The 27,889-nt window shown below is 45.2% G+C and overlaps 1 protein-coding gene across 11 annotated transcripts in view; it reads left to right on the top strand.

The window, feature by feature from the left end:
- LOC132384984 (rho GTPase-activating protein 23-like) overlaps positions 1 to 27,889 on the top strand; it is a 510,483-nt gene that overhangs the window by 411,923 nt on the left and 70,671 nt on the right. For 10 of the 11 annotated variants that reach the window (XM_059956701.1, XM_059956700.1, XM_059956703.1 and 7 more), the window contains 4 exons: positions 392 to 529; positions 17,226 to 17,525; positions 20,761 to 20,813; positions 26,331 to 26,425. In XM_059956701.1, the coding sequence (XP_059812684.1) occupies positions 392 to 529; positions 17,226 to 17,525; positions 20,761 to 20,813; positions 26,331 to 26,425 (586 nt within the window). The remainder of the gene's footprint in view (positions 1 to 391; positions 530 to 17,225; positions 17,526 to 20,760; positions 20,814 to 26,330; positions 26,426 to 27,889) is intronic. The other variant, XM_059956699.1, reaches the window with a different exon arrangement.

Raw genomic sequence — 27,889 nt, 5'->3', positions numbered from 1 at the left:
TCCATCTCTACCTAAGAGGTATAAGGCCTCTGCTACTTGCTGGTTACCCACTTAGCCCCTCGATCAGGGTCACAAGAAGCCACGGGAGCAGGTGGTGGATGGTCGTATGAGCAGCCAGTGTATATCACAAGTCCTGGTTCTGCGACCACTGACGCCAGGCAGACGAGTATTGATAATGGCTGGTATCACCCACCTTGTAAAGTCACTGCCCATAAGAAGGTAATGGCAAACCACTTCTGTAGAAATATCTACCAGGATCGTCCACATCATACGACATGGCACATAACAAACAAACATAAATAATATGGTTTTGGCAAAATGGAAATTTAAAATGTTTGGTTTCACACTCTTTAAAGCATGGTTATTCATATTTTTATTATTTATCATTCAGTCCTTAGAAAACTTGGACACCTCTGAAAGCAACAGATCTAAGCGTCATTCTACATCTGATCTTTGTGATGTGACCTTCAGTGACGTCAGGAAAGAGGGTTGGTTATACTTTCGGCAGCTTGTCACTGAGAAGGGAAAGGTATGTAAGTTTTAGTCTGCATCAAAGCATTTGTTAGATAGAACACATAATAATTTAGAAAGAGAGAATGTGTATTTGTATAATATGTTATAACATCGCAAAGTATTTTAGCTTTTGTTAGGCAGATCATTTAACAATTTAGAAAAAGAGAACATATATTTGTATAATATTTTATAATATCACAAAGTATTTTAGCTTTGATATGGATTTACTGTTATGAAACTGTTATAACCTCAGGAAACTTTAAAATTTATTATTATATATTCTTCACCTTCATTGTATTCTCCATGTGAAGTGAGAACACAAAGTGTTCAAGAGAAGTAGTGCAAAGGATGTAGGAATCAGAGCTGTCACATACAATTTGGCCTCTGTTTAAAAGAATTGTTTTAAATTTTAGTTATCACTCCTGGGCCTCCATTGGTCAGGATCAACGATGGATGTTGTATCCTAGATACATAGGCCTGGACAGTACAAGATGGAGAACAATCTGTTTCTAATGTTGCAAGCACCCCCTCTCCTTGCATCTGATGAACCCAAAGAAAGGCTTATTGAGAAAGTAAGGAGGCATGGGATCCAAGGGGACCTTGCTCTGTGGATCTAGAACTGGCTTGCTCACAGAAGACAAAGAGTGGTTGTAGACGGGTCATATTCTGCAAGGAGGTCGGTGACCAGTGGTGTGCCTCAGGGATCTGTTCTGGGATTCTGCCCAAATCTCTTTGTGATTTTTATAAATGGCCTGGATGAGGAAGTGGAGGGATGGGTTAATAAGTTTGCTGATGACAAAAAGGTTGGGTGTGCTGTGGTAGTGTCAAGGGCTGTCAGACATTACTGCAGGACATCGATAGGATGCAGAACTGGGCTGAGAAGTGGCAGATGGAGTTCAACCCAGATAAGTGTGAAGTGGTTCATTTTGATAGGTCAAGTATGATGGCAGAAAATAGTATTAATGGTAAGACTCTTGGCAGTGTGGAGGATCAGAGGGATCTTGGGGTCCGAGTCCATGGGACACTCAAAGCTGCTATGCAGGGTGACTCTGTAGCTATGAAGGCGTACAGTGTATTGGCCTTCATCAATCGTGGGATTGAGTTTAAGAGCTGAGAGGTAATGTTGCAACTATATAGAACTCTGGTCAGACCCCACTTGGAGTACTGTGCTCAGTTCTGGTTGCCTCACTACAGGAAGGATCTCGAAACTATAGAAAGGGTGCAGAGGAGATTTACAAATTTGTTGCCTGGATTGAGAAGCATACCTTATGAACTCAGCCTTTTCTTGTTGGAGTGGCGGAGGATGAGAGGTGACCTGATAGAGGTGTATAAGATGATGCGAGGCATTGATCGTGTGGATAGTCAAAGTCTTTTTTCTAGGGCTGAAATGGCTAACACAAGAGGGCATAGTTTTAAGGTACTTGGAAGTAGATACAGAGGAGATGTCAGGAGTAAGTATTTTTACGCAGAGTGGTGAGTGCATGGAATGGGCTACTGGCAACGGTTGTGGAGGCGGATACAAGAGGGTCTTTTAAAAGACTCCTGGACAGGTACATGGAACTTAGAAAAATAGAGGGCTATGGGTAACCCTAGGTAATTTCTAAAGTAAGTACATGTTTGGCACAGCTTTGTGGGCTGAAGGGCCTGTATCATGCTGTAGGTTTTCTATGTTTCTAAATGACTGAAACAGTTTGGCTTGGCACCAGCATCATTGCAGGAGTTGCCAGTCAGTGTCAAACTCAGCGTAGGATTGCCTTAGGGACTCCAGCTCTGGATTTTTCCCTCAGGTGTTACTTCAAATGCCTGCCCCGTGAGCGGGTATGCCCACAAGGCAGCGGAGGTTTGAGATCAGAGTTTTCCTTCTCCCAGATGAGATGCCAACTACGGCTGATGAGCCCCATCTGCCCAAAGATATATTTTATAATATCATTAGATATCATTAAAATTAAACAAGTTGGAAAGAAGGGTGATATAATTAGGTGGGCTTAAATAATTACAAAACAGTATATGCTGAGGGACTAGGAGAGAACTAGCATTTATGAAACACCATTCATGACTTTGGATGCCTAAATGCACCAAACAGTCTTACAGTGTTTTTGGAATATTGCATAAGCTGTTGTTACGGACAAGATAAAAAAGTCCTCCAAACATGTGGAATATACGGTCAGATAATGTCATTGAGAGTCATAGAGTCATACAAAAAGTTCAAAGTAAATTTATTATCGAAATACATATATGTCACCATATACAATCCTGACATTCATTTTCTTGTGAGCATATCCAATAAATTTAAATATAATAACCATTACGGAATTGACGAAAGACCACCCAAGTTGGGCGTTCAACCAGAGTGCAGAAGACAACAAACTGCAAATATATAAAGAAGAAATAATAATAATAAATAAATAAGCCATAAACGCAAACAGCATAGGATGAAAAGTCCTTGAAAGTGAACCCATAGGTTGTGGGAATATTTCAATGATGGGGCAAGTGAAGTTGGATGAACTCCTTTAGTTCAAGTGACTAATGGTTCAGGGGCAATGACTGTTCCTGAACCTGATGGTGTGGGACCTGAGGCTCCTGTGCCTCCTTCCTGATGGCAGCAGCGAGAAGAGAGCTTGTCCTGGGTGGAGGGAGTCACTGATGGATGGAAACATCATATGCATGCCAACCCATTCGTCTATCTTACATCCCATTTGGTCCACATTTAATCATGGAATCATAGAGCATTACAGCATAGAAGAAGTCCCTTCATCCCTTCTAGTCTGCCTGGCATCAGTGGTCACATGACCAGGACTTGTGCTCTGCACCGGCTGCTCATACAACCATCCACCACCTGCTCCCATGGCTTTATGTGACTCTGATTGGTGCTACACCTTGCCCAAGGGTGACCTAGTGGCGGAAAGGAGATCCTTACACCTCCTTTGGTGGAGACGTATCTCCACCTGCCACTAACGTACTCTGTTAAAGCATCTCATTCAAATGGTAGATAAAGTACCCACACCTCTGGACTCAGTTTTATACCAGCAACTCTCTGACTCAGCGATGACACAACAATCCATTGTCGATATGTAAGATATAAGGGCACTACCCTCATAATGTCAACAGATGCACTTGCAACTCGGGTCTGAGTGTCGCTACCAGCTGTCAGTTTTGCTCCATTGAACCCAGGAGATCTGAGACCAACTCTTCATCTTCTCAACCAGCTGACGCCATGTTCTGGACCTTGGTTTTACTGATTCTTTTTGCTGTACTCTGGTACACACAGAGGTATATTACTCCGAAAGCTTCTGAAGAAAGGACGGATTGCGAGCATAGTGAAGATAGTGAAGAACCTGAGACGCCGGAGAAGCACGCGGCCGATTGTTTGTTTGAATGAGCTCTAAGGACTGAGAAATAAACAGTGAAGAATGTGACCAATTTGATTCTGTATTTCCTTATTTCTGAAAGTTCAAAAGAAGTTGAAAGTAAATTCATTATCTAAGTACGTAGATCTCCATAAGACCATAAGATTTCAAAGCACAATTAAGCTATTTGGTCCTTCAGGTCTTCTCTGCCTTTTCATCATGGCTGATCCGTTGCCCTCTGTCCCTATTTCCTGCCGCCTTCCCGTATCCCTTCATGTCCTGACTAATCAAGAACCTACATAAAATTATGATGGGTATAGATAGAGTGAATGCAAGCAGGCTTTTTCCACTGAGGCTAGGGGAGAAAAAAACCAGAGGACATGGGTTAAGGGTGAAGGGGGAAAAGTTCAAAAGGAACATTAGGGGGGGCTTCTTCACACAGAGAGTGGTAGGAGTGTGGAATGAGCTGCCAGATGAAGTAAATGTGGGCTCGCTTTTGACATTTAAGAAAGACTTGGATAGGTACATGGATGAGAGGTGTATGGAGGGATATGACCCAGATGCAGGTCAGTGGGACTAGGCTGAAATGATTCAGCACAGCCAAGAAGGGCCAAAAGGCCTGTTTCTGTGCTGTAATGTTCTATGGTTCTATCAACCTCTGCCTAAAATATACCCAATGACTTGGCCTCCATAGCTGCCTCTGGCAATAAATTCCACAGATCCACCACTCTCTGGCTAAAGAAATTCCTTCTCATCTCCACTCTAATGGACCCCCCCCCCCCCCATTCTGAGGCTGTGTCCTCTGGTCTTAGGGCCAAGGTGCCAAACACAGTACCATCAGTCACACACAACGCATATAAGATATCAATAATATCCAGTCACACACACACAAAAGTACAATCCAAGTGCCCAAGTCCATGAATGTTGGAGCAGTCTGCAGCTGAACACAATACAATCTGTCTTCTGCCTTGTGAACACCCGGGCGGTACCGACACCAGCTTGGACCCACAACACACCACCTCTGGCGGAGCGCACCGACTCCACCTCGCTCCTGGGCGGCTGTAAACAAGTGACACTGTGACTTGAGACCTCGCAGCTCCCCTGCCATCTGCCGATACTGTAAATCTGCATTCCACATTAACGATGTCCAACAGGATCTTGAGATCGCAAGAGAAGAGACTGAGACAATCACTCACCGTTCGATCGCACACCGCCTTCATGCACCGACCGACTCCTCCGACGCCTCTCTAATGCAGGCAGCAGCATGACACGCACTAACCAAGTTCAGCTCCTTCAGTTTCTCAGCCGATAAGCAACTCACTCAAGGGGTAGACCTACAGCGTTTTTGCAATAGCAAAAGATACATTTAAAAAAGGTAACAACACCTTTGGTTAATCCCATAGAACCTGCAGTAATCAAACATGCCACCCTTCACATCAGTTTCTGTCACTGTGAGGCAGCAAGTCTACGAGCTGTGCCACCCAGTGATCACACACCCAGTATGTCCCTGTAGGGGCCGTAAATCTATTTTCTATCTGTACTGTATTTTGTGTTGCCCATTTATTATTTTATTATGGGTAGTTGGGGTGTATCGGATGTCCGGAGAGCAGTGTCCCCTCTAATTTGTAATGGCCAGTGTGCGCAAAAATCCTGTGCTGTGCAACTTTTTTGCCCAGTGACGACAATATGTGCTCACTGAATTTTACATGTGGAGGTATTCATTTTAACAGACAGCAAAACATTGTCAATAAGAACTTCAATTTCCTCTGGGTTTGATCGTTTTTGCTCTCGTTCATCTGCACTCTCACAAAACAAATGTAGCAGGCCGGTAGAGCAGCCATTCTCACCAGGGGCCATATGGCCCCCTTGGGTCCCTGGAACATTTGAAGGGGGCCACCAATCGAAAGCTGTGAGAAGGGAAGCCCCAAGTGTTTATGGGGGCCCTGGTAACTGAACCGATGAAATACCCAAGCAGCAACCTTCATTGGAGTCAGTAGTTTCCCTCCTGTTTATAATATCTGTCCAACACACCGTTTGAATTCGGCACACTTGGTAAAAGGAATTTAAGCTGCGCATAATAGATTGTCACTGTCAACTCATTGGCATATTAAGTATATTTTACAATTGTACAGAATCACATTTCCTTTTCCGGTTTCTGATGCAGGCAGTGTTGACGTCATGGGGTTTGTGAAGATTTATCTGCCAGTTTTAGAACTGGCTTATTTATACCATTTTTATTGAAGAAATTATTGATACACGATTTTGAATTCCAAAGAAGCAAAGGGCATGAAGCGCAAAAGAACTGGCAGAGGTGCTACCCCTCCCTGACAATGTTCCCTGTAAGGTGTGCGCACACATACAGCTTTTGCAACTAGCACACAAAGGAATTTAAACTACACGTGAAAGGTTGTCACTCTCTACCTCGTTGGCATGTTAAGTATATTTCACAATTGTACACAATCATATTTCCTTTTCCATTTTCTGATGCAGATCATGTTGACAACGCAGAGTTTGCGATGATTTGTATGCAGATTTTAGAACTGGCTTTTTATACTGTTTTTGTTGAAGGAATTATTGATTCACTATGTCAAGTTCCAAAGAAGCAAAAGGCATGAAGCACAAAAGAGTTGCTAGTTCATTTCAAGCAGAATGGCTTAATGAAACTGCAGAAACTGATGCACTGAAAGCTCATGATGTCGGGAACGTGCAGCTACGAGAAATATTTATGTACATTGCTAGCCATTAAAATGAATACCTCCACATGTAAAATTCAGTGCACACATGTCGTCACTGGGCATAAAATTGCACAGCACAGGACTTTTGCGCACACTGGCCATTACAAATTAAAGGGGACATTGCTCATAAACATAGTATTTGTATCAGATTCCATCAGCTCCTCTGGTAGCACGTTCCAGATGTCAGCTACTCTTCATGTCAAAAACAGTTGCCCTCAGAACCCCTTTGAGTCTGCTTCATCTTAAAACCTTTGCCCCATTGTCCATAAGCCTTGTTAGTTGAAAATTTTATATTGTTTAAGCCACAATATCACAACTCCTTTTAGAATAGTGCGTTCCTTTAAATCCTCCTGTGCGAAAGGGACCTTGCTTAGACTATTTACTAAAATCGTACTTAACTGGACTGACCAGTGAAGTGAAAATGCAATAATTTATTTCAGAATATACCTATTACAATGTTCCATCTTTCCTATCTTGCACATACCATGCTTTTATTGATGGACTAACTTGCTACAAATAAAAAAATCATTGTTACATTTTGCTTGGAATAATGAATTATACAAATCTCTGAATTTCTACATTTAGATCTATCATGTGTACATTGAAACATACAATGAAATGTGTTGTTCGCGTTAACAAGCGACACAACTAAGGATGTGTTGGAGTCAGCCCGCAAGTGTCACCACACATTGCAGCACCAATGTGTTCGGCAGAACAACACGGAACACAACAAGCATCAAAAGAACCACAACAACAAAACAAGCCCCTTTCCTCCTTCCCAACCACACACACGGATGGTCCTCCAACTCTCCAGGCCAGACTTCCCTCCAGACTTTGGCTTTCAGGCTACAACTTCTGGACATCCCATCAACCTTTGGGTTTTTTAGTCTTAAATAGTTCAAACAGCCGGCTGGTGGCGTAGTGGCATCAGCGCTGGACTTCGGGGCGAGAGGTCCCGAGTTCGAATCCAGCTGGCTCCAGTTAAGAGCTGTTGATCTCTTAAAAAACACTCACCCAGCCACTACTGTAACTTGCCTAGTACATGATTTCCCAATACGTCAGAGCGACGTGGAAGGAAATCGTCTGCTACCTGGAAATAATTCTGGATGTGACATACCTAGTATCAAAAATATTCATGACCAGTAAAGACTGAAGTCTGTGTTTATTATGACCAAGAGGTCCATGCAGATCAAAGAAATAATTCACATTTTATTTATGAACTTTTACATTTAAGGGTGATCTTGTACTAGTGCGATCACATAAGTTGAGTATGATGTTCTCATAAGGGTTTGTCTATTGGTGGGTCCTCAGGTGGCTGTAGAGGCCGATCTGGGATCCACATATTCTGGTGCAGTGTAGACAAGAGTAAGTGGTGACTGTGGTTAGTGGTTGGGTCTTTCAGTTGTTCATTCTCTCCTTTCACAGCTGCCACTTGTTCTCTGAGGCACAGTGGTGGTCATTCTCATGTCGTACAGTTCCCTTTTGAACAGATCTCCTCTGGGTGTATCTATTGAGTAAAATGTCTTCCCAGTTTTTAGGTGTAATGTTGAATTTCTTCAGACTGATTTTGATGTTACCTTTCTAACATTTCCTCTACCCACCAGGGGCTCGCTGACCTTCCTTCAACAGGGAATCAAGGATCTGTTTCAGGAGTTGTGAGTTAGGCATCTGGATGATCTATATCTTATAGGATGATCTGTGTCTTAAAACACAAAAATACACTCATTGGCCACTTTATTAGGTACACCTGTAGACCTGCTCATTATGCAAATGTCTTATCAGCCAATCACGTGGCGCAACTCAATGTATAAAAGCATGCAGACATGGTCAAGAGGTTCAGTTGTTGTTCAGACCAAACATCAAAATGGGGGAAGAAATGTGATCTAAGTGACTTTGACTGTGGAATAATTGTTGGTGTCAGATGGGGTGGTTTGAGTATCTCAGAAACTGCTGATCTCCTGGGATTTTCATGTACAACGGTCTCTAGAGTTTGCAGAGAATGGTGCAAAAAACAAAAACATCATGTGAGAGGTAGTTTTGTGAGCAAAAATGCCTTGTTTATGAGAGTGGTCAGATTTGAATGGCCAGACTGGTTCAAGCTGACAGGAAGGCGACAGTAACTCAAATAACCACACGTTACAACAGTGGTGTGCAGACGAGCATGTCTGAATGCACAACATGTTCAAGCTTGAGGTAGATAGGCTGCAGCAGCAGAAGACCACAACATACACTCAGTGGCCAGTTCGTTAAGTACAGGATGTTCCTACTAAAATGGCCACTGAGAGTATATGATATATTTCAAGCAAATTTTACAAAGCTTTATCAGACTTTCCTTTCCCTTAGGAAACATCCCCCTCATTCAGGAGTAGGCTTTCATCAACTTTATTTAACCCCATTTCATAAAAATAGCAAACGCAGAGCTGTTGTTAGAAATTTCTTTTTCACATTGTGAGAGAAGCATGCTGGCCATGTCCTTAGAACTGTTTAAGAAAATGACTGTAAACTCGAGATTCTGCAGATGCTGAAAATCCAGAGTAACACACACTACTGAAAGAATTCAAGTGGTCAGGCAGCATCTGTGGAGAGGAATAAAGAGTCAATGTTTTTAGCAATGTTTTGTCCTGATGAAGGGTCTGGGCCCAAAACTTCACATGTTTATTCCTCTATGGCTGACCTGCTGACTTCCTCCACTATTTTGTGTTTCTTACTCTGACTGACCGATTGCTATTTTATCTATTTCCACAGTTTTGACTTAGTTTTTAAATACTACCTTGATTGTAGTTAATAATATTTTCTCCAAAACATTAGTAATTAATTCAATTAACTCCTGTGATTTACAATTGATTGTATGTTTTTTAATGTTACTAAAAAGAGCTAGGTCTGAGGCTATTGATTTATTTGGTATGAGGTACAGCATGATCCAGAATTTGAGGTGAATGTTGAATAACTAATTAGGTATATGCTCTGGGGATATTTAATATGAGGTAATTTAATACTGAGGTATTGCAGTCTGATCTGATTCTCTGCCCATTCCATATAACAATGAGTTAGTGTTAGAGCAAATACCTGGTTTTAAGCAGCAGACTTGGCTTCCTTTGTCAAGACCCAGAAGTTTAAATATAAGTACAGCATTAAATGGCATCTAAACATTTTAAAAATATCATATTAGAAGGAAGTAGAATTTAGAACTACTTATGAGGCTGTATAAAATTTATTGGTTTTAAAATCTTTTAACATCTTTTAACACCTTTATGAGTGAATCTATCCTGCAGCATAATGAAATCAAGCATTTCCATTTAAAATCTTGTTTACGATATTATATTGGTATCTTGCTTACTGTTAATTGATTATCTACTCCACACATTTCATTAACCAAGTACAACTGGTGATCATAACTCAAGAGAAAAAAAATCTCAAACTGAACATGCAAGAATAGATAATTCAATTTTATAAAAAGCGCAAAAGCAAATTGACTCCAAAGCTCAATAACCTAACAGATCTTTTGAAATTAACAGTCAGAGAATCTGATTTTCTGGTACTATAGAGTTATATTTGTATATTTACATTTGATGTATGAAACTCTTACAATTTAAATATTTGCAGCCATTCTATTACTATAAAGAGTTGTAATTTATATATTTACATTTGATATATAAAACTCTTCTAATTTAAATACTTTTGTCCATAGTCATTTCCTTTATAAATGTTCTTTAGAAATGGGTCAAAGAAAAGCAAATGGAAACTATGCTGAAACAAGGGCAGTATTTCTCTGAACAGTACATAATATAACTGATATTTGCTTTTCGGCTCGAGAGAATAGGTAGAATAGAATTATATGTCTTTTTGTCTTTTTATTGTTGTTTAAAAGCAGGTAAACCAGAAAATCTTGACACATGCAGTAAGTCAGTATTTTAAAAGTAAAAGGCAAAGTAATGTTTTGGAAGGGTAGCACTCATCAAATCTCTGGTGAAAAGGCCCTTTGCTCCCAACCCACCAAAAATATTCCTTGTTCCTACTGTTTATATCCAGCATTTCCTGTTTTGATTAATGCTCAGTATGCATGAGAATTTTTTTTTCTTTCCTCCCCTTTACTACGGTGGCTACATCCAAACACTTCCATAGCAACGAGCAGCTCAGAGTTTCTGGCAGAATGTGAGTGAAACAGGGCTCTATGCCTCCTTTGGTAGAGACATATCTGCACCCAGCCACCCAAGGTAGAATAGTACTGAATGTAAAACTTAGTTCCACAGATGAAAAAGACTAAAGTCAATGAAATAGTTTGTGTATGACAAGTACTGGTACTCCATTTTGTTGAATTCTACATGTTGCTTTGGCTACTTTTAGCATTTGTCCCAGATTAATATATTTGCATTAAAGGATCCAAATCCACTGTGGTAGAAAAAGATCAAAACATCTTCTATGCAAAAGAAATCCAACATAAGAAAAATAACCTGATCACTAATGCCTTAGTGATATTATTAAACCTTAATTTTGTAATTAAGTATGGTTCAAATGGTTGAACTTAATATCAGAGAATGTATACCTTATACCACCTGCAATTCTTACTCTTCGCAGACGTCCATGAAACAAGAAACCCTATGGAATGAATGATAGAAACATCAGAACACTAAGGCCCCCTCCACCCATGCACAAGCACCAGCAGAAGCATCGACCCTCCCACTACCCCACTTGCACCAGCAGAAGCATCGACCCTCCCCTTCCCCACTTGCACCAGTGGAAGCATCGACCCTCCCACTACCCCACTTGCACCAGCAGAAGCATCGACCCTCCCCCTTCCCCACTTGCACCAGTGGAAGCATCGACCCTCCCACTACCCCACTTCCATCAGCAGAAGCATCGACCCTCCCACTACCCCACTGGCACCAGCAGAAGCATCGACCCTCCCACTACCCCACTTGCACCAGCAGAAGCATCGACCCTCCCACTACCCCACTGGCACCAGCAGAAGCATCGACCCTCCCACGACCCCACTTGCACCAGCAGAAGCATCGACCCTCCCACTACCCCACTTGCACCAGCAGAAGCATCGACCCTCCCCCTACCCCACTTGCACCAGCAGAAGCATCGACCCTCCCCCTTCCCCACTTGCACCAGCAGAAGCATCGACCCTCCCCCTACCCCACTTGCACCAGCAGAAGCATCGACCCTCCCCCTTCCCCACTTGCACCAGCAGAAGCATCGACCCTCCCCCTACCCCACTTGCACCAGCAGAAGCATCGACCCTCCCACTACCCCACTTCCATCAGCAGAAGCATCGACCCTCCCACTACCCCACTTGCACCAGCAGAAGCATCGATCCTCCCCCTTCCCCACTTGCACCAGCAGAAGCATCGACCCTCCCCCTACCCCACTTGCACCAGCAGAAGCATCGACCCTCCCACTACCCCACTTGCATCAGCAGAAGCATCGACCCTCCCACTACCCCACTTCCATCAGCAGAAGCATCGACCCTCCCCCTACCCCACTTGCACCAGCAGAAGCATCGACCCTCCCACTACCCCACTTGCATCAGCAGAAGCATCGACCCTCCCACTACCCCACTTCCATCAGCAGAAGCATCGACCCTCCCACTACCCCACTTCCATCAGCAGAAGCATCGACCCTCCCACTACCCCACTTGCACCAGCAGAAGCATCGACCCTCCCCCTACCCCACTTGCACCAGCAGAAGCATCGACCCTCCCACTACCCCACTTCCATCAGCAGAAGCATCGACCCTCCCCCTACCCCACTTGCACCAGCAGAAGCATCGACCCTCCCACTACCCCACTTCCATCAGCAGAAGCATCGACCCTCCCACTACCCCACTTGCACCAGCAGAAGCATCGACCCTCCCACTACCCCACTTCCATCAGCAGAAGCATCGACCCTCCCACTACCCCACTTGCACCAGCAGAAGCATCGACCCTCCCACTACCCCACTTGCACCAGCAGAAGCATCGACCCTCCCACTACCCCACTTGCACCAGCAGAAGCATCGACCCTCCCACTACCCCACTTGCACCAGCAGAAGCATCGACCCTCCCCCTTCCCCACTTGCACCAGCAGAAGCATCGACCCTCCCCCTACCCCACTTGCACCAGCAGAAGCATCGACCCTCCCCCTACCCCACTTGCACCAGCAGAAGCATCGACCCTCCCACTACCCCACTTCCATCAGCAGAAGCATCGACCCTCCCACTACCCCACTTGCACCAGCAGAAGCATCGACCCTCCCCCTACCCCACTTGCACCAGCAGAAGCATCGACCCTCCCACTACCCCACTTGCACCAGCAGAAGCATCGACCCTCCCCCTACCCCACTTGCACCAGCAGAAGCATCGACCCTCCCCCTACCCCACTTGCACCAGCAGAAGCATCGACCCTCCCCCTACCCCACTTGCATCAGCAGAAGCATCGACCCTCCCACTACCCCACTTGCACCAGCAGAAGCATCGACCCTCCCCCTACCCCACTTGCACCAGCAGAAGCATCGACCCTCCCACTACCCCACTTGCACCAGCAGAAGCATCGACCCTCCCCCTTCCCCACTTGCACCAGCAGAAGCATCGACCCTCCCACTACCCCACTTGCACCAGCAGAAGCATCGACCCTCCCCCTACCCCACTTGCACCAGCAGAAGCATCGACCCTCCCCCTTCCCCACTTGCACCAGCAGAAGCATCGACCCTCCCACTACCCCACTTGCACCAGCAGAAGCATCGACCCTCCCCCTACCCCACTTGCACCAGCAGAAGCATCGACCCTCCCCCTACCCCACTTGCACCAGCAGAAGCATCGATCCTCCCCCTACCCCACTTGCACCAGCAGAAGCATCGACCCTCCCCCTACCCCACTTGCACCAGCAGAAGCATCGACCCTCCCACTACCCCACTTGCACCAGCAGAAGCATCGACCCTCCCACTACCCCACTTCCATCAGCAGAAGCATCGACCCTCCCACTACCCCACTTCCATCAGCAGAAGCATCGACCCTCCCACTACCCCACTTGCACCAGCAGAAGCATCGACCCTCCCCCTTCCCCACTTGCACAAGCAGAAGCATCGACCCTCCCCCTACCCCACTTGCACCAGCAGAAGCATCGACCCTCCCACTACCCCACTTGCACCAGCAGAAGCATCGACCCTCCCACTACCCCACTTGCACCAGCAGAAGCATCGACCCTCCCACTACCCCACTTCCATCAGCAGAAGCATCGACCCTCCCACTACCCCACTTCCATCAGCAGAAGCATCGACCCTCCCACTACCCCACTTGCACCAGCAGAAGCATCGACCCTCCCACTACCCCACTTCCATCAGCAGAAGCATCGACCCTCCCACTACCCCACTTGCACCAGCAGAAGCATCGACCCTCCCCCTACCCCACTTGCACCAGCAGAAGCATCGACCCTCCCACTACCCCACTTGCACCAGCAGAAGCATCGACCCTCCCACTACCCCACTTGCACCAGCAGAAGCATCGACCCTCCCCCTACCCCACTTGCACCAGCAGAAGCATCGACCCTCCCCCTTCCCCACTTGCACCAGCAGAAGCATCGACCCTCCCACTACCCCACTTCCATCAGCAGAAGCATCGACCCTCCCACTACCCCACTTGCACCAGCAGAAGCATCGACCCTCCCACTACCCCACTTGCACCAGCAGAAGCATCGACCCTCCCACTACCCCACTTCCATCAGCAGAAGCATCGACCCTCCTGCTACCCCACTTGCACCAGCAGAAGCATCGACCCTCCCACTACCCCACTTGCACCAGCAGAAGCATCGACCCTCCCCCTACCCCACTTGCACCAGCAGAAGCATCGACCCTCCCACTACCCCACTTGCACCAGCAGAAGCATCGACCCTACCCCACTTGCACCAGCAGAAGCATCGACCCTCCCCCTACCCCACTTGCACCAGCAGAAGCATCGACCCTCCCACTACCCCACTTGCACCAGCAGAAGCATCGACCCTCCCACTACCCCACTTGCACCAGCAGAAGCATCGATCCTCCCCCTACCCCACTTGCACCAGCAGAAGCATCGATCCTCCCCCTACCCCACTTGCACCAGCAGAAACATCGACCCTCCCCCTACCCCACTTGCACCAGCAGAAGCATCGACCCTCCCCCTACCCCACTTGCACCAGCAGAAGCATCGACCCTCCCCCTACCCCACTTGCACCAGCAGAAGCATCGACCCTCCCACTACCCCACTTGCACCAGCAGAAGCATCGACCCTCCCCCTACCCCACTTGCACCAGCAGAAGCATCGACCCTCCCACTACCCCACTTCCATCAGCAGAAGCATCGACCCTCCCACTACCCCACTTGCACCAGCAGAAGCATCGACCCTCCCCCTACCCCACTTGCACCAGCAGAAGCATCGATCCTCCCCCTTCCCCACTTGCACCAGCAGAAGCATCGACCCTCCCCCTACCCCACTTGCACCAGCAGAAGCATCGACCCTCCCACTACCCCACTTGCACCAGCAGAAGCATCGACCCTCCCACTACCCCACTTGCACCAGCAGAAGCATCGATCCTCCCCCTACCCCACTTGCACCAGCAGAAGCATCGACCCTCCCCCTTCCCCACTTCCATCAGCAGAAGCATCGACCCTCCCACTACCCCACTTGCACCAGCAGAAGCATCGACCCTCCCACTACCCCACTTGCACCAGCAGAAGCATCGACCCTCCCCCTTCCCCACTTCCATCAGCAGAAGCATCGACCCTCCCACTACCCCACTTGCACCAGCAGAAGCATCGACCCTCCCACTACCCCACTTCCATCAGCAGAAGCATCGACCCTCCCACTACCCCACTTGCACCAGCAGAAGCATTGACCCTCCCACTGCCCCACTTGCACCAGCAGAAGCATCGACCCTCCCCCTACCCCACTTGCACCAGCAGAAGCATCGACCCTCCCACTACCCCACTTGCACCAGCAGAAGCATCGACCCTCCCCCTACCCCACTTGCACCAGCAGAAGCATCGACCCTCCCCCACTTGCACCAGCAGAAGCATCGACCCTCCCCCACTTGCACCAGCAGAAGCATCGACCCTCCCCCTACCCCACTTGCACCAGCAGAAGCATCGATCCTCCCCCTTCCCCACTTGCACCAGCAGAAGCATCGACCCTCCCCCTACCCCACTTGCACCAGCAGAAGCATCGACCCTACCCCACTTGCACCAGCAGAAGCATCGACCCTCCCACTACCCCACTTGCACCAGCAGAAGCATCGACCCTCCCCCTTCCCCACTTGCACCAGCAGAAGCATCGACCCTCCCCCTACCCCACTTGCACCAGCAGAAGCATCGACCCTACCCCACTTGCACCAGCAGAAGCATCGACCCTCCCCCTTCCCCACTTGCACCAGCAGAAGCATCGACCCTCCCCCTACCCCACTTGCACCAGCAGAAGCATCGACCCTCCCACTACCCCACTTGCACCAGCAGAAGCATCGACCCTCCCCCTACCCCACTTGCACCAGCAGAAGCATCGACCCTCCCCCTACCCCACTTGCACCAGCAGAAGCATCGACCCTCCCCCTACCCCACTTGCACCAGCAGAAGCATCGACCCTCCTGCTACCCCACTTGCACCAGCAGAAGCATCGACCCTCCCACTACCCCACTTGCACCAGCAGAAGCATCGACCCTCCCACTACCCCACTTGCACCAGCAGAAGCATCGACCCTCCCACTACCCCACTTGCACCAGCAGAAGCATCGACCCTCCCACTACCCCACTTGCACCAGCAGAAGCATCGACCCTCCCACTACCCCACTTGCACCAGCAGAAGCATCGACCCTCCCCCTACCCCACTTGCACCAGCAGAAGCATCGACCCTCCCCCTTCCCCACTTGCACCAGCAGAAGCATCGATCCTCCCACTACCCCACTTGCACCAGCAGAAGCATCGACCCTCCCCCTTCCCCACTTGCACCAGCAGAAGCATCGACCCTCCCCCTACCCCACTTGCACCAGCAGAAGCATCGACCCTCCCACTACCCCACTTCCATCAGCAGAAGCATCGACCCTCCCACTACCCCACTTCCATCAGCAGAAGCATCGACCCTACCCCACTTGCACCAGCAGAAGCATCGACCCTCCCCCTTCCCCACTTGCACCAGCGGAAGCATCGACCCTCCGACTACCCCACTTGCACCAGCAGAAGCATCGACCCTCCCCCTACCCCACTTGCACCAGCAGAAGCATCGACCCTCCTGCTACCCCACTTGCACCAGCAGAAGCATCGACCCTCCCCCTACCCCACTTGCACCAGCAGAAGCATCGATCCTCCCCCTTCCCCACTTGCACCAGCAGAAGCATCGACCCTCCCCCTATGCCACCATTCAAGCAATAGCAAAACCCGTGTGTGATGATTTTTTCATTTATTTCGTTACTTACTTGTCGTTCTGCTAGTTGGCTGATGCCCTATTGATTAACTTGTTCATTTAATTATTCATGTACTGCCATCAATGTCAAAGCTTTCCACAATTTTAGTGAATTTATTTCTCTCTGTACTTGGAACCTGGGCTAATCTCTAAAATATTAATATCAAATGATGTTCAGTTGATTTTACCTTTAAACCCGGTTTAAGATATTGCTTTGTGTCTTTGTTTTCCAGAAGGTTGTGAGCAGCATTCGGTCTTGGAAAAGGGTGTATGCCCTCCTGCGATCGCATTCCCTCTATTTGTACAAGGACAAAAGGGACGCAGTGACCTACGTTTCTTCACCAGCTGAGGATGAGCAGCCCATTTGTGTTAAAGCCTGTTTGATTGATATTTCATACAGTGACACTAAAAGGAAGAATGTGTTCAGGCTGACTACTTCAGATTTCTGTGAATACCTGTTTCAGGCTGAGGATAGAGATGATATGTTGAACTGGATTAAAATTATCCAAGAGAACAGTAAAACAGAGGGAGAGGTAAGCACAATATAGGCTGTCCCAACTTATGGACACCCCTAAGTAAAGACAAGGAGCTCCCATAATATTAAAATTCAAAAGCCTTGTGTATGTACAAACAGTATGTTTATTCCTTTTTCTCTCCACTTTTAGTAGTTGTTCTTGTGTTATCAGTCTTGTATGCATTCTATTCCTTTCATGACAATATTGTGGAGGTATGGTTACCATATTGAGTGTGTATTTTTTAACTTGTGGGCAAAATCTGTACTACGATCATTTAAAACTCATTCATTCGTTATGTGCTGTGACATATCATGTAGGCAATCACGGTCTTTCCATGACCATAATTGCACTTGGCAAATTTTTCTACAGAAGTGGTTTGCTATTGCCATCTTTGGGCAGTGTCTTGACAAGATGGGTGATCCCAGCCATTATCAATACTCTTCAGAGATTGTCTGCCGGGCGTCAGTGGTCACATAACCAGGACTTGTGATCTGCACCGGCTGCTCGTACGACCATCCACCACCTGCTCCCATGGGTTCACGTGACCCTGATTGGTGGTGGGGGGGGGGCTAAGCAGGTGCCACACCTTGCCCAAGGGTGACCTGCAGGCTCGCGGAGGGAGAGAATTCCTTACCTCCCTTTGGTAGAGATGTATCTTTACCCCATCACCCTAACTTAGAATTCAGCTGAAATTAAAGTCATACAGGTTGTTCATAGGTGGCAATCAGGCTCTATTTTAACAGACTTACAGACTCCAGTAGCTGGGTTCTTTCCGAGGGACAAGCTACACCATCATTAATTTCGACTGAGTTTGAAAATTTTGTAAAGTGCTCATAATGTCAGGCAGAATCTGTGGAGAGAGAAACATGATTAACATCACAGGTCAAAACAGGAGTTTGGACTACTTTCACCACAGCCAATCCTGTTGACAAGTTGGAAAGAGGACATGCTGCTTTTCCTAAGTAAAAAGCTCTTGGGTTTTATTTAAGATATCGCATAAAGATAACAAAGAGCAGTACTGGTCAGAGCTGACCATGGATGTTACGTCCTAGCTGTCTAGATATGCAAGTCTGGGGGCTACAATATGGAGAGCAAGCTGTTGTCCATGTAGCAAGCTCCCCCTCCATGCATTTGATGAACCAGAAGGAATAACAGAGTCTGATAAGAGTTTGCCACCAGTGGCATCGCAGACATTGCCAGTCAGCGTTGAACTCAAGGGACTCCAGCTCCAGAATTTTCCCTCGGACTCGATTCCCGAAACCTTTCTCATGAGTGGGTGTAGCCACAAGGCAGCGTGGCTGTGAGATCAGAGTTTTCCTTCTCCTAGATGAGCTGCCAACCACAGCTGATGAGCCCCGTCTGCCTGCAGTGACTGGTTTTAAGGTGCCAGTAACCTGCCTTTGCCCCTTCTCCTGTCAGTAGAAACGGTTCTGCTGGGCTTAGAAGCAAAGCCACACGTGAAGGCCAGGAGCTGGACTTGGTTGTCAGAGGCTATTTGAGTCGCATGCCATTGGGAGCGTTTAATATGTAGTGGCAGCTTGTCCCCATTACCACACCCAGCTATAACAACCTTAAGGAGCCAAGCAGCACTGCAGTTGCATCTTTTGTCTTTAAGATAACGTTGATTATTTTGACACTGCTTCAATTCCAATTGTAAAAGGATGAAAACTGATTTTATGAAATATCATATATTTATGTGCAGTATTGATCTTTCCACCTCCATTAATGGATTATCTTCGATGCATTACAAAGGTGCTAACGTACTTTATGATATGTTGCCATAGCAATACAATGGAATTCTTTGACCGGGAACAGGTCTTGCATTTAATCCGTTGAAAGTCTGTTGAGACCTGCAAATAGTAGCTCAGTACTTTATCAAATGGATGCACTAATACATCTCAGCAATAATTGCTGACATTGAATAGAGCATTAATTTGTAATGTAGCTGACGCAATCCTTTCACAATCAGTGGTACCTTGTTGGTCGCAAATTGCCAACCCAAGGGAGATCAATTTCTCTGACTTCCAGTTATTTCACCCTTCTTCCTTCTCTCTGCTTCCATTCCACATTCTGGTTCCCCTCTTACCCCCTCTCTTCTCCTCACCTATCACCTCCTTCTAGTGCCCCTCCTCCTTTTTCTTCCATTGTCCACTCTCCTCTCCTATCAGATTCCTCCTTCTTCAACCCTTTACCCATTCCACCTAGCACCTCTCAGCTTCTCAATTCATTCCCCCCAGCAACCACTTATCTTCCCCTCACCTCATCTCACTTATCCCCTCCTAGCTTATACTCCTTCCCCTGCCCCCACATTTTTATTCTGTCTTCTTACCCCCTTCCTTTCCAGTCCTGATGAAGGTTTTCAGCCCATAATGTCAACTGTTTATTCCTCCCCATAGATGCTGCCTGACCTGCTGAGTTCCTCCAGCATTTTGTGTGTGTTCCTCTGTTTATTCATTCCCTTTGTTTCCTGATAAGACACTCTCAATTCATGCTGGTATATGACCCTGTAACTTTGTTCAGCACTTTTACTGAAAGCCCTCTGAAAGAGCAGTATACCACATCCACTGGTTTAACCTTCATCTACTTTAGTCAATAAACTGCTCAAAAGACTAACAGATACATCAAGTGTGATTCGTATATATTCTATAAAGAGCAAAAGATGTAGGAGCAGAATTAGGCCATTCAGACCATCATCTGCTCCACTATTCCGTTGTGGCTGATTTATTATCCTTCTCAACCCTCTTCTCCTGTCTTCTCCTCGAAGCTGTTGATGTCCTGACTAATCAATTTATGACTTGGCCTCACAGCCTTTGTCGCAGTGAATTCCACAGATTCACCACCTCCTGGCTAAAGAAATTCCTCCTCATTTCTGGCATAGACTAGATGGGTTAAAAGGCCTATTTCTGTGCTGTACTTTTCTATAACTCTATGACTGTTCTAAAGTGATGCCCTTCTATTCTAAGGTTGTGCCCTCTGGTCCTAAACTCCCCTCTCTCACTATAAGACACATCCTCTCCATGTCCACTCTATCGTGGCTTTTCAATATTCGATAGATTTCAATGAGATTCTCCCCTCATTCTTTTAAACTCCAGTGAGTACAGGCCCAGAACCCCCAAACACTCTTCATATATTAACCCTTTCCTTTTGACTCTGTTCCATACCTGTCCTCTTGGTGGTTATAATGTACATGGAGGTTTTGCCTGAATACATTAAAGGACTATTGTATCTTAAGTATGGTCTTTTTTATCATTAGGACACAAGTGCCAGATTGATAGAAGTCAAATTAAAGGAATACAGGAACCAGAGGTAATGAACCCAATTATATTCTGAATTATTTCTTAATACCTTATGTTTTGAAAATAAAACTGATCACTACTTTATTCTCATTTACCATGATTTTCTTACAGTCAGCAGTATGGAATGAAAAAAGCTTCTGGTCTTTGTTAATGCAAAGTCTTGTTGACTGAGATCTAAATAGATGTTAGCTGAGGAGATTTTGGAAATGTTATTTGTCCTCAAGGATGTCAGTGATGTTACATATTATTTCTCCCAAGAGAAGGGGTCCTTTTAGACCAGATGGTTTTCCTCTATGTTAATTTGTGATCTGCTGTAGGTTTTTTTAAAGCCTTAAGACCATAAGACTTCGGAGAAGAATAGCCCATTCAGCCCATCAAATCTGCTCCACCATGGCTGTCATAATGGCTGATTTATTATCAGGGGCTGCAGGCAAAAGTTTTGAAGAGCTTGTTAGAACTTCTCAGATTAAAGACAGATAGATGGAAGACCATGATTGCCCATGTCATGCGATACAGCATATAATGATGATGATGATTGTCTCTCTCAACCCTGTTCTTCTGCCATCTCCCCATAACTTTTGATACCCTTACTAATCAAGAACCCATCAAACTCCACTTTACATATACCCAATGACTTGGCTTTCACGGCCGTCTGTGACAATGAATTCCACCACCTCATTGCTGTTCTAAAAGACTGTCTTTGTATTCTGAGGCTGTGCTCTGTGGTCCTAGTCTCCACATTATAGGAAACATTCTCTCCATGTCCACTCTCTCGGCCTTTTAACGTTCGATAGGCTTCAGTAAGATCCCTCACCCCCTCATTGTTCTAAACTCCAGTGAGTACAGACCCAGAGCATCAAATGCTCCTCATTCTTTAACTCAAGGGTTCCCAACTTGGGGTCCATAAACCCATCAGTTAGTGGTAGGGATCCATGACATTAAAAAAGGTTGGGAACCCCTATTTCAAAAATTTCATTCCTAGAATATTTTACAGAACTATCAACACTGTGCAGACCATCAAAATGTGTTTCTTTCAACATTTGGTTTTCTGAATTGAAGTGTTAAATGCTCTTTAAAAAAACAAAGATGCTGTGTACTTTGTCCAAATTCGACTTTTTTTTGAAATGTGGTTGTTATCTGGTTGACATGTAGATGGTCATGAGAAATGAGTGATTCATTTCATGGAAAAATTCTGCTGTTTAAAAAAAGACATTCCAAGGGGGTGGAAATCATGAATATTTATCAAAACTTGGCAAACTTCCTTTGCTATGCAAACCTTATATAGGACTATATAAGGTCTAACAATGCAAGTGTTGATATTGCAGCTTGTTAGCAGTGCCAAAGCATTAGAAGGAAATTATCTGAGTTTTTTCCAGGACTGCTTAAGCTGCTTAAATGAAGTTAGATGCTTCTGGTTTTGTGAGAGTGCATTGGCAAGTTGTTTTTCCTTTCCTCTCATCATCAAAAATTATGGATTCCATTTTGGGTATGAAATCACAAGCATTTAACAGCATTAAACTACCCAGACACTCTTCTTTTGTGGACCAGGGCACAAAATGTTGACAGAACTTTGCTTGCAATCTTTGGGAATGATCCAGCGTTCTCTGAAATTCAGACAAGTCCATTTATAGCACAGTGGGGCAGCTTGTGGGGACATTGCCTTCTCACCAGAGACCTGAGTTCAGTACTGACCTTAAGTGCTGCTTGAGTGCAGTTCTTCCCTCTGATGCCATGGGTTTCGTCCAGTTGTTCTTTCCTCCCACTTCCAAAAAGTGTTTAGGTTGGCACGTTAATTGAACATTGTAAATGTACCTATTATATAAAGATTAAAAATAAAAAGATAAAGATTACATATGCAAAATGCTGCAGGAGCTCGGCAAGTCAAGCAGCATCTATGATAATGAATCAACAGTCAACGTTTCAGGGTGGGATCCTTCATCAGGACTAGAAAGGAAGGGACCAGGTTAAAAGGTGGGGGAGGGGGAGGAAGATTAGCTAGAAGGTGAGAGGTGAAGCTAGGTGGGTAGGAAGGGTAAAAGGCTGGAGAGGAAGGAATCTGATCAGAGAGGGGAGTGGACCATAGGAAAAAGGGAAGGAGGAGGGGGCCCAGAGGGAGGTGATAGGCAGGTGAGAAGAGATAAGAGGCCAGAGTGGGGAATAGAAAAAAATGGAGAGAGGGAGGGAAAAAATTACCAGAGGGAGATGGAATATAGAGTGTTTCTCCTCCACCCTGATGGTGGCATCCTGGCTTAAGAGGAGGCCATGGACTGACATGTCGGAACGTGAATGAGAATCAGAATTAAAATGCTCTTTTCTGTTGCCATTTGCACGATTAGTTAGTATTTTTCATCTGGGGAGGGGTGGTTGAATTTTGATGTTTTTGTTGCTCTTTGTGAGAATTGTTTTTTCACATTTGGGGGGGTTTGATTTTCGTATTGCCATTTGCATGATTTTTTTGTGCACAGTCATGGTGGGCTGGAGTTGATGGTTTTTCTTTGAATAGGCTCTCTAGTTCTCTTTGTTTTGTGGTTGTCTGGAGAAGACAAATCTCAGGAGTTGTACACTGCATACATTAGTAATAAATGTACCTTTGAACTTTTGGGAAGATCCACTTTGGCAGATGGAATGGGTTAGCTTTATTTGTCATATATACACTGCACATCAAAACATAGAGTGAAATGCATTGTTTATGTCATGGAGTCATAGACTACTACAGCACAAAAACTGGCCCATGCCAAACTATTATTCTCTCTAGTCCCATTGACCTGACCCTGTTCGGGGGTGGGGGCAGGATGGGGTGCTAAACAGGGGCTATATTTTGCCCAAGGGTGACCTGCAGGCTAGCGGAGGGAAGAAGCGCCTCACACCTCCTTTGGTAGAGACACATCTCCACCCTGCTGCCGCAGTGGTGTAAATGGTGTTTTTTTTGTAACTACCCTCATTTACACAACATAGCCACTTAACTGAAACCAGTCAGGTTTACAAAATCACTAGTTTGGTACTGTAATCACATTTATTTTGAATTTTTAATTTAATGTTTTCAAATAAAAAGAATATTGAGGAAAAAAGCAAGAACTAAAAAATCCTTCAGTCCAAATTATTTACTGTATGTATTTGCTAACAGAAACCTGATATTTTTGATCGCTGTAATCATGTTTATTTGGAATTTTTATTTTTTATACCTTTATTATTAAAAAAAAGATTATTAAATAAAAAGTAACCTTTTCTAAAAAAAACTTCTCAGTCCAAATCATTTACATTTGCTGACAGAAACCAGATTTTTAATCATCACCTAGACTACCTCTTTAATATTGTATGAAAAAGTAAACTTCTGACTTAATCATTTTCAAGTTTAAGTTTAATCAAGTTTAATTCAATCATGGAATTATTTGACCTTAAAGGAGGTTATCCAGACCATTTAATCTGTACAGATAATTTGTAGAGAAGTTCTGTCAGTTCCATATCCCTACTTTTAAAATATAGTTTCATAAACACAAGAGGTTCTGTAGATGCTGGAATTCCAAAGCAATTGGAACGTGTGGGCGAGACCCTTCATTAGGACTAGAAAGGAAGGGAACAGAAGCCAGAATAAGAAGTGGGAGATGGGAACAAAGGTGAGACCAGGTTGGGGGGGGAATGAAATTAGAAGCTGAGCTGGGATGGGATGGGTGGAAGAAGTAAAGGACTGAAGCAGAAGGAATCTGATAGGAGAGGAGAGTGGACTGTGGGAAAAAGGGTAGGAGGAGGGGCACCAAAGGAAGGTGATGGGCAGTTGAGGAGAAGGGATGAGAGGGGAACCAGTATGGGGAACAGTAAAACAGAGAAGGGGAAGGGGGGGAAAATTATTGGAAGTTGAAGAAATCAATCTTCTTGCCATCAGGTTGGAGTTGTCGTTTGGTAAATTATTTTTCCTCATGCCTCTGAAATCCCTTTCTCTGAAAAAGCTTGATTGACATTAATTTCCCTATCGTTACAATGTGTGTTCCATAACATAACAAATCCCTGAATAAAATTTTAAAAAACTACCACACACTCCACCCATTCCCACACACGTTATTGTTTACCCTTCGCTTTAACCCTGCTCCACTTGGTTGTTGGATCACCACAAATTGCAACTGCTTCTCTCTTTTTTTATGCCACCTAAACCCTGTTTCTTCTACTTTGTTAGTTAAGTCATTTCACCTTTTTCTAACTGAGAACACCGTAACATGCTTGTGACCTGGGTTCAGTTCCGCTGCTTGTACAGGCTTGTATATTCTCCCTGTGACCGCATGGTATCCTCTGGGTGTGCCAGTTTCCTCCCACAGTCCAAAGTCTCACAGTTAGTGGGTTAATAAATTACGTGGAGGCTCATTGGGGCAGAAGGGCCGGTTACTATGCTGTGTCCCTAAATAAAGAATTAAAAGCATATGGGCTCCTGGACATCATAAATAGAGGCATAGACTACAAAAAGTAAAGAAGTTTTGACAAACCTCTGTGAAACGTGGTTAAACCATAAGAGGAATATTTTGATCAACTTTAATTACCACAGTTTATATAGGACGTGAAGACCTTAGAAACATTTCAGAAAAGACTTGCTAGAATGGTTCCAAGATGGAATCACTCATAGGCTGAAGATGCGGACATTTCAGAAGGTCTGTCCTTGTCCCAACACATTTACGGAGTCATGAAAAAGGCCAGTTAAAGGATCTACTTCATTAGGAGATTGAGATTAGGTATGCCACCAAAGACTCTTACAAATTTCTATGAATGTATGGTGGAGAGGTTGCACCACAGCCTGATGTGGAGGCTCCAATATGCAAGAGTGAAAGAGGCTGCAGAGGGTTGTAAACTTGGCCAGCTCCATCACAGGCACAGCCCGTCCTACATTCAAGGGCATCTTCAAGAGGCAACATCCATCCCTGAAAACCATCACCATCCGCAACATACCCTCTACTATCTGGGAGGAGGTATAGGAACCTGAAGACCCTCACTCAACAATTCAGAAACAGCTGCTTTCCCTCCACCACTAGATTTTGAACAGTCCATGAACCTATGGCACTAACTTCACTTATTCATTTTTGTAATTTATGGTAGTTTTTTTTACCTTTGCACCATGCTCCAGTGGCAAAATAACAAATTTCAGTGATGTCAGTGATGATAATTCTGATTCTGATGAACAGTAGATTCCTTCCCTCAAGGACCTTAATGTACCAAGTGACTGGAATACGACTGGAAGAGGTTGGAGAAGGGGAGGGCCGAAGCAATGGAAAACCAAATAAACAGTTCTGAAACTGAGGCTTCACTTCACCAGGCTATTGAAGTGCATAGGATATAGGTGTGTTGGTGAATAGGATGGTGTAAGTTAAGAAAACATAATTTTGGATAATCTCAGGCTTATAAAAAAGAGTTGGCTAGCCAAGAAGTACATTACAATAGTGAGTGAACTGAGACAAGATCTGCATAGGATGCTGCCATGATAATGAGCTGACTCAGTGATGGGCATGTATGATAAAACCATGTTTGGCTTCTTTTTTATCTGTTGCAGCCCTGCAAATAATAAGTCCGATTCTTCTCCAAAAGGATCACGTCACCATGGCATCCGACGACCACGATCTCCCAGACAAGATAATACAAACAAAGGTAAATCTCTTGACACCTTGTTGTGTCATTGCTCAGCCATTGTAAAGGCTCTCTGGTTTGTCGAAGGTGCTTACTGTTGTTAATGGCCAAAGAGAGGGTATCTTCTGCCACTGCCTTCAGCACCTGGTTATGATGCCAGAGGTAGCAACCTTCTCCCAGGGCTTTGGGAGCTGCTGAGGATGTGTTCCAGGGCAGAGAGGACATGATGGTGCCTCGCTTTTGTATACTTGTTATTGTAATTTATAGCTTTAATTATTATGTACAGTCGGCCCTCCTTATTCGTGGGGGATTGGCTCCGAGATCCCTCGCGGATACCAAAATTCGCGGATGCTCAAGTCCCTTATTCAACCTGTCTCAATGCAGTGGACCTTAGGACCCAGCGGAACCCCAGACCTTATTTAGCCTGTCTCAGAGCAGGGGACATTAGGACCCGGTGCCAGAGTTCTGAATGCACAGTGTTTGTGTTCACAAAAGTAATCACGATCATGATTGAAAATAAAGTGAAAATAATAAAATGACCTGAAAGAGGTGAAATGCCATTGGTCATTGTAAAAGCGTTAGGCTGCGTTGGTCAACGATTGGAACAATTTTAAAGCATAAAGTGAGAAAGGCCCTGCCCCGATGAAAGCTACAATTATTACTAAGCAACGCAGTGGTTTAATTATTGGGTTTTTGGGGTTTGGGGTTTTTGATCCTCACATCAACCCGGCATGGTGGAAAGTGCACTAGGGAGTGATCTGTCCCAAGAACTTCCGTTCCCGAGCCCAGCACTGAAACATACATTCTTAAGTGTTCTATATGCATAGAAAGGTAAAATATATACTATATACTAAGACAATCATTTGACTGACACTAAATAATACTGGATGTACCTGTTCCAACTTACTTAGTAAGAGAACTTCTGATTTTTTAAAATCCCGATCCCCAATAACCCAAGCACATCCTCCCGTATACTTTAAATCATCTCTAGATTACTTATAAATACCTAATACAATGTAAATGCGATGTAAAATGGTTGTTATACTGCATTGTTTAGGGAATAATGACAAGATAAACAGTCTTTACATGCTCGAACAAGAAGTGCTGGAAGAGCACTTCCAGGTTTTTGCGATTTGCGGTTGGTTGAATTCGCGCATGCGGAATCCGCGGATAAGGAGGGCCGACTGTATTGTAATAACTACTGCCATAAGACAACACATTTCACGACATAAGCTAGTGTTAGGAAACCTGATTTTGGTTTTTCATACCAGTCCATGATGTAACCAGGTAGTATAATCTCCACTCTGCATCTATAGAAGTTTGTCAAAGGATTACCAGCATGGTGTCGGCGATATATGATGATGCTTTGCAGGCAGCTCATAAAGCTACCAGAGATACTTTTACAATTTAGAGTAGGTCTGTATCTTTATCTTAAGGTCTGTAAGTGAGGAGATATGGTTCAAACAAGAGAAAATCTGCAGATGC

The sequence above is a fragment of the Hypanus sabinus genome, chromosome X1 (assembly GCF_030144855.1).
Source record: "Hypanus sabinus isolate sHypSab1 chromosome X1, sHypSab1.hap1, whole genome shotgun sequence".
Classification (NCBI taxonomy): domain Eukaryota; kingdom Metazoa; phylum Chordata; class Chondrichthyes; order Myliobatiformes; family Dasyatidae; genus Hypanus; species Hypanus sabinus.
Note: the sequence above shows the minus strand (reverse complement) of the source record. Positions and strands in the feature narration are given on the sequence as shown.